Genomic DNA, 7,976 nt, shown 5'->3' with positions numbered 1-7,976 from the left:
ATGCCGATCAACATATCGCCTACTTTATCGTGAAAGAGGATCAGCAACCTTTGATCGGAATTGACAAGACTGGTTGCATGACCCTGAAAAAACCGCTTGATCGAGATTCACCCTTAGGATACTCCATGTGGACGGTAACTTTCCTTCCTCTATTCCATAATCGCGCGTCTTGCTTCCGAGAATGCCAGCTAAACAATATCCATCGTCTCTTTTTTCTCTTTTCTCTGCTTGTTTCTTCAGGTGATCGTAATGGCCCGAGACGAAGACGGGTCTCCGACCGCATTGCGAGAACTGGTAATGGTCAACATCACGCTGATAGATATAAACGACAACGCACCTTTCCTCGATATGCCGTATCCGGTGGTCTGGGGCGAGAACAAGCCACCCGGTAAAATTACCGAACTGAAGGCTCGAGATTGGGACTCGGAGGAAAACGGACCACCTTTTAAATTTCAAATCGACGAGAATACCGCGGACCAAGAGATTTTGGACAAGTTTGCTATTCGAGACGCCGATTTGTTCGCTCGTGTCAAGTTTGATCGAGAGGAACGAAAGAGTTACGATATCCCGATCGCGATCACGGATAGCGGCAAGCCGCCGATGACGGGGACGTCCACGTTGACCGTAATCATCGGCGACGAAAATGACAATCCAATGTCCGAAGGGTCGAGCTCGATATTCGTGTATAATTACAAGGGCGAAGCCCCGAAAACCGACATCGGCCGAGTGTACGTCAACGATCCGGACGATTGGGACTTGCCGGACAAACATTTCGCCTGGGCCTCCACGCACGAAGGGTTTCAGCTGAATCAAGAGAACGGTATGATCACGCTGCTTCCCGGTATCTCCAACGACACGTTTGTCCTCAAGTTTATAGTCAGCGAAAACAGTACGCTTATCCAACGGCATCATGTGAACGCGTACGTGAATGTTACCGTGAAGGAACTGCCCGAGGAAGCAGTGGCTAGATCGGGTTCCGTGCGCTTTTACGGAATGACAGCCAAAGACTTTGTAGCTCCCGACGAAACCGGTGTCAGCAAGAAGGAAATATTTCAGGAAAGAATCGCCAACATGTTGAATACCTCGGTGGAAAACGTGGACGTATTTACGGTGCTTCACTCGCCGCACCATAATAACATGAGTCTGCTAGACGTACGATTTTCGGCGCACGGTAGTCCTTATTATGCTCCCGAGAAATTGAACACGATATTGGCGCAACATTCCAAAGAGATGGAACGAGAGCTAAAGACTGACATTCTGCTGGTAAACATCGACGAGTGTCTATTCGAGAAACAGCACTGTAATAATACCTGCCGCAGTTATCTAAATGTTAGCACGGTTCCGTATCCGGTCTACACGAACGCGAGCTCTTTCGTCGGGGTGCGAGCGGTCGTAGATCCACAGTGTACCTGCCACGTGGCTGAACCGATAGAATGCCTCAACGGCGGTACACCGTTAGCCGAGCGATGCGAGTGTCCTCCCGGTCTCGAGGGACCAAGGTGCGAGCTTCTCGGTATCGGTTTTCACGGCGATGGTTGGGCGGTGATGCCACCACCCGGACAAGCTTGCGACGATTCACATTTAGGTATACTTATCTTCCTTCTCTTTTATCTTATTCTCTCCTTCGTCTTGCTTCTTCCCCCCTTCCTTCCTTTCTTACATTATCTTCGATTCTGCTTCGCTACACTCCTATTATGCGTGCATATTTTTCCTCACCCCGATTATACCATCCGTTTGTTGTCGCATCCTGTACACGAGTTGTCACGAGTATCCGTTTCTGCTTCAGGTTTAGAGATAACTCCTCACGTAGACAACGGTTTGGTGTTCTATTTTGGTCCAATGACTTATAGTTCGAAGATCAGAATTCAAGATTTTATGGCTTTGGAGCTTCAACAAGGATACGCTGTCCTCTATATGGATTACGGAACTGGTACCGTGCGACTCGATCAACGACGGATCAAACTTACAGATGGCAAAAGCCACAGGATAGACGTGTTCTTTACGAAAAACGTAAGCGCGTTCGTCTGCTTGCGTTATCGTCGTTCTACCAACTCGTTCTGCAATTATTTCATTTACCACGTGCGTTCCAGGCGATCGAGATGCAAGTGGACAATTGTGGAATATCGGCCTGCATGAGTCTTACCGCGCCGCAAGGATCAAACGAATTCCTAAACGTAAACAGCCCGATGCAAATCGGTGGAACTTTGACTAATCTCGCACAATTAGCCTCGCAGTTGAAATGGGATCACAAACCTACCAGCAAAGGATTCGTCGGATGCATACGCAACATGACGTTCAATGGAAATGTAACGCCTTACAAACTTTTTCTTCCGTTTCCCTCGCTCGTTCTCTTACACGCATCCGTCGTCGTTGTTTCAGACGTACAACTTGGGAATGCCCTCGTTATCCAGAAACGCCGATCCTGGCTGTGATCACGGAATGGCCAAGGCCGTATCATTCGGGATCGATACCAACTTCCTTGTTGCGATCTTGGTTTGTATCGCCATCTTATTGATACTGTTGCTAGCAGTTGTGGTGCACAGGCGAAAAACGGATGATCTCTACAAGGACATGGACGACATAAGAGAAAATATTATCAATTACGAAGACGAAGGAGGTGGCGAAGTAGACACGGGCTACGACCTCAATGTTCTTCGAACGATTTACGACGCTCCGCCCATCGATTCTAAAATAGCTCCGATTGGCTTGCAAACTAGAGGTGAGAGACGAACAGAGCACAAACGAGTTCTCGTTGAAAAGTCGATTGCATTAGCACACGTTCCTTCTGTTTTATCTTTCTTTTTTTTTTTCCCCCCCCCTCCTCCCTTTTCCTTATACCAAGGTCCAGACGAAGTACCCGATATTTGCGGCTTCTTAGACGGCAAGAAGGAGAGCTGCGATAAGGATCCAGACACGAATCCATTCGACGATGTTAGGCACTATGCGTACGAGGGTGAAGGCAACTCCGAAGGTTCCTTGTCATCCTTGGCTTCGTGTATGTACACATATATACATATATATTATATAGTTTGTTTTGATTTCGTTGTGCAATGTTTCTTCTCTCACAGGTACCGACGATGGAGATCTCAAATTCAATTACTTGTCCAACTTTGGACCAAGGTTCCGAAAGCTAGCAGACATGTACGGAGAGGAACCCAGCGACGAGGAAAGCGATGGCGTCGGTGAACGCGAAAGCGAAAGTTGGTGTTGAGCTTTCCGCGATTGTTCGAGCTTCGACTCGAATCGTTCGCAGCAACCGACTCTGTTAGTTTCCGCTCTCTTTGACGAAGCAGCGACGAAGCCGCGGCTATTCGTCGCCTCGTGTACTTAACACCACCCGGCGTTCTCTCGCCCTGGTACGAGGATAGAGTGCTACTGATTCGCGATATCGATGGCTGTGGTGGAAATATGGACTTATTAACGACTATCATCAATAAACGCTCAACAGTTTAAGTATTAGAACAGTAATATATTTGTAGCATAAAAGTTAATTATTACACAGGATTTTACTCGCATAGCCTCACAGTCAGAAACGTACTTCCCTCTCACGCTCATCGATACGCACCAGAGGCGCCACTCCTTCGACGCATTCTAATCGCTTCGCCATAAACCATACCCCACGTACACTCGTTCATATAATAACGAAAGCCACACTCACCATGGCCACATATCGTTTCGAGATAACGCGATCCAAGCGAAGTATTTTTCTTCTTCTGCTACTTTTGTTTTGTTTTTTTTTTGTTTGTTTGTTACTTCCTTTTTTATACATATATCTTTTTCTTTTATCGGAGTAGTTTACTCTCGACTCGCAACGCGTGTAGGAAATAAAATTCGAACACGGATATCGAACAACTCGGGACACGATCGATAGTTGGCAATGTGGTAAGTGTCGACGCACTCGATCCTCGGGAATAGACGACACAGCGGCGAGAGACTAGAACGATAAAGAACAATGACGATAGTATTTTTGTCCGTTGGCAATGAGAATATAAAAAAAAAAGCGGAGAAAAAGAAAGAAAGGAACGACTAATGACGGTGAAAGAACGGACGTATAGGACGAAGGAGGATTTCGCGAGGTATATGCGCAATAATGGACACGCGTTATTCGTTCATCGCAATTGTATTATTTTACGAGTGCATTCCACTAGTTAACGAATGATACGACACGTAGCGTGGGACGAACGCGTTTCATAGAAATCGCAAGGATCTCTTTTTCCAGACACGAAAGCGCAGAAAGATTCGTACATTTTTTGGCAATCATTCGAGTTACGAGGTCTAAACTTATTTTTTTATACGTACATTATGGGAACGAGTATACATACATATAACTATATGTTTAGGTTCTATACGAATACCGTGGAAGACGAGTATATAGAAGGTGAAAGAAAAGGAAAGAAACGAGACGAACGAACGAACGAACGATGCAAGGTAACGATAGGCTTGGAGCAAAAAGAGATAGGATGGAAAAAAGACGGAACAAAGGCAGCGGGAGAGCGGTACCGCTCTGCTATATTTAACTTATAGACTATTTTATTAACCGGTTATGCGCGCGAATGCGATGAGAAACCGTGTACGAAATCTTCACATATGCGAATACACGTATAAATATAAACATTGGTATCGAATATATGCTGTACACAAATGTGCGTGCGTGCGTGTGTGTGTGTGAGAGAGTATGAGTGTAGCGTGCGTGCGTGCGTGTGCGTGCGCGTGTGGGCGCGCGTGTAGGCCAAAGTAATAATTATTGACTTGGCATGGCGTACGCGTACGATGCATAATTCCGAGATGCAAAGGCACGAGACACGAGGGAGAGTGGGAATCGGCGAGAAGAGATCCGAGTGCCATATCGCGCGTTCGATATCGGAGATGGATTCACCGAGTGAAACGGTAGACGAATACACGGCCGTAACGCCACCGCGAACGCCAACGAATTCAAGGCGACTCCTTGCCCTCTCTTTCTCCGCCGATCAACGATAAACCGCGTATTCGCATGTCGCGTCTTTCCATATCCATTTCGTTCCATTCGCGAAATTAACTTTGCATGCGTGCACGCGTCTGCGAATATTTCTATGTGTGTGTGTATATGTATATGTATATGTATATGTACATATATATATGTAGATATATGTGTATATATATATATGCATGTACGTATATCCGTGTACTTATGTAGGCGTTCGCGCACGTACGTACACGTATATATGTGATAATAATTTGTAAGCTTTTTGTACGATAAATCAACGGCGATATGTATATGTATAATAATAATTGATAATTGTAACAACAAGAACAACAAGAACAACAAGAACAACAAGAACAACAGCAACAACGTGTTAATAAAGATACGTAAAGCCACGGATGGCGACTGACTCGGATGGACATCCGCCGAGTTAGCCCGAAGCGTTCGCAAAGAAGTTGACGCGTAATTTATACGATAGAAAAGAGCGCAGCTTAGGTGAAAGCGCGTGATCTCAGAGGACGCGTAAAGATAGGTGACGGTTACGAGCTACTCGCAAGATTCTGCCGCGCTATAAAGTTATAAGAGAATCGAGAAAGATTATCGGCATGATGGCCGCGATCCCACCCGTCGTAGCATCCAGCGAGACAGGTGAACGCGTGTTTTTAACGATACACTCCATCGCAGTACAAAGAACGTCTCCGTCGGCGAGCGATGAGCAAGAAACGCGTACTCGATCGCGACACAATCCAGTGGACAGCATTCGGCGACTTCGGTTCGATTTCGGCACGCGAAATCTACTCGTCGCGTATCACGGCCACGCCACGAGCAAATTTCTTCGCGATGCGACATACACGAACACTGCCCTTATGTACAATTAAAGAAGATGGAGAAAGAGGAAGGAGGCCGGTGGAGTTAGATCGGCGAGATCGGCGAAATCGGCGAAAAGGCACCGGTGACCGAGTCGTGCCGGGGAAAGGATCGACGATCGCGGAGAAACGAAAGCTTTAGGTCAAGGTACACGCGCCACGTATACAGGCTTCTTGTAAATTATAGACAGGACACGCGAAACCAAAACGGTACGCGCGACCTATTCGACGCGTGATAGTTGATCACAAGACGGCATCACGCAGCACACCTTTCTTCTTTATCCGCGAGATCCATCTATTGTCGTCGGAGATACGTGTAACTTCGTGTTCTTCTCTTTTTTTGTAGCAATAATAAAAGACAATGACATTGGAAGATAATGTGGTTTGCGTTAAATCGGAAATTTCCCTCGAATCCGTAGATCACTGGACCTCCTCCGTGCTTCGGCTCGCATCCCACGGAAGAAAGGAGAAACGACTGTTAATTAATTCGGAACTCGCGACAGGCTTCCCATCGACGTTCTTCGAACGAGAATGAAACCCTTGGATCGTTCTCGATTGCGACACGTTCGTGTCGCGTTCCTTCATTTCCATCGTACGCGCGCGATCCACGATGAAGCTGATTCGCGCCTCGCATCACGGATTCTCCAACCACGAGAACCGAGTTAGAGGTGTGGAGAACCTATAAAAAGAACCTCGGCCTTCCTACCCTCTCGCAGACGCGGACACACGATCTCGAGGATCAGGACTTTGACGCTCGGTCTACTCGCGATTCCACCTGACCACGACATGTAAGTGATCCACCGCGCGATACCACGCACTTCTTTACCATTTATCCGCCCTTCTTTCGTAGGCATCGTAACTTTCGACTCGGCTTTCTCGTTCTCTCCGTCGTATTGCTACTATGCTTGACCCTGCACTCTGGAACCGAAGCTCAGCTAAACTTTTCCACCGGTTGGGGTAAGCGAAGTCAAAGGGTAGGCGTCGTCGAATGGGGCGCCGTTCGAACCGAATGTGCTTCGCAGGCTAGACCCTCGCTGGAACAGCTGTTGAACGTCTATCATTTGATACAGGTATCGTTGGAATGCCTTACCTTCCAATGGATGCAAGGAAAAGTGGCGAGTGGAGCGAGCGCCGATAGTAAGGATGTCGCGTTTGCTTTTACAGATGGAAGCGCGAAAGATGTTGGATTGCCGAAAAGAGAGCGAGTAAATCGCAGAACGGATGTAACGGATGTAATGGCGTTAGAGGAAGCATCGTAAGCTAAACACCGGACTATTCGAGGGAGAAGAATTCGAACCGTCGTGCGCGATCATGGGGCAACTGGATCGAAGAAACCACGGGTCGGACGAGTCGCCGGTTTTCTGCACGCGTCCGGCTCTCGCCGACCAATATCGCTTCGAAACGTTCGTTTTCTATCGCTCGAACCTTGTAAAAGCTGCCTTGTAAAATCACCGATACGATCGATAATACAAACAATAAGTAGTAAAAAAGAAATATCATTTTCTTCCGTGTCTTTCACGGTTGTCCTTCCTTTGTTCGCTACGTTTCCACGGTTGTTCCCCGATTTCGTATCGAACCTACGATCGCACGTAAATTCTACTGCTCACCGGCCAATCTCCGCTATCTCGAGTTTTTAATTTCATCTTCGGTAGACCTACATATATTCCGTGACGATTCGCTCGACTTCATACACGGAGCGATCCACAGGTTTACCGGCAACCGGCAAGTATTCCTCCGTTTTTCTATAAATTTCTTCCCAAATCTAAACTACCGTCTTTACAAGATCAGAAATGTGGACAATTGTTCGCGTAATTATCGTTTGCGCTGCGATTAAACCCGTATTTGGGATATTTCATCTGTTTGATCTTTCGGGTAACTAAAAATCGACTTGCGTAAAAAGATCGCTGTCGATCCATTAGTAGCCAATATCGTTTCTATTGCGTAGGTCACGATTCCTGATATTCGGATACCGATGAAGACACCGCGAAAATAATATTTGGACTGCTACCACCATCACCACCACCACCACCACCACTACCACTCAACTTCTGCAGCCACGAACACCGGTACGAACAGAGATACAGACACAAACGCGATCACGAAAAGAATCGAAGGAGCAGCCAGAACTTCGCCAATGATCGATAAAACGA

The 7,976-nt window shown here is 46.9% G+C and overlaps 1 protein-coding gene across 5 annotated transcripts in view; it reads left to right on the top strand.

Annotated features, from left to right (window-relative positions):
• The window catches only part of shg (DE-cadherin), a 35,832-nt gene extending 29,232 nt beyond the window's left edge, over positions 1–6,600 (top strand). For 2 of the 5 annotated variants that reach the window (XM_017909588.1, XM_017909587.1), the window contains 7 exons: positions 1–134; positions 241–1,585; positions 1,787–2,010; positions 2,091–2,306; positions 2,380–2,719; positions 2,843–2,995; positions 3,069–6,600. In XM_017909588.1, coding sequence (XP_017765077.1) covers positions 1–134; positions 241–1,585; positions 1,787–2,010; positions 2,091–2,306; positions 2,380–2,719; positions 2,843–2,995; positions 3,069–3,211 — 2,555 coding nt within the window. In that variant the 3' untranslated portion in view covers positions 3,212–6,600. The remainder of the gene's footprint in view (positions 135–240; positions 1,586–1,786; positions 2,011–2,090; positions 2,307–2,379; positions 2,720–2,842; positions 2,996–3,068) is intronic. The other 3 variants (XR_001890702.1, XM_017909590.1, XM_017909589.1) reach the window with 3 other exon arrangements.
• The last annotated feature ends 1,376 nt before the right edge of the window (positions 6,601–7,976 follow it).

The sequence above is a fragment of the Eufriesea mexicana genome, unplaced genomic scaffold, assembly GCF_001483705.2.
Source record: "Eufriesea mexicana isolate 0111107269 unplaced genomic scaffold, ASM148370v2 scaffold18737, whole genome shotgun sequence".
NCBI lineage: Eukaryota > Metazoa > Arthropoda > Insecta > Hymenoptera > Apidae > Eufriesea > Eufriesea mexicana.
This window is presented reverse-complemented; position numbering and strand designations above follow the sequence as displayed.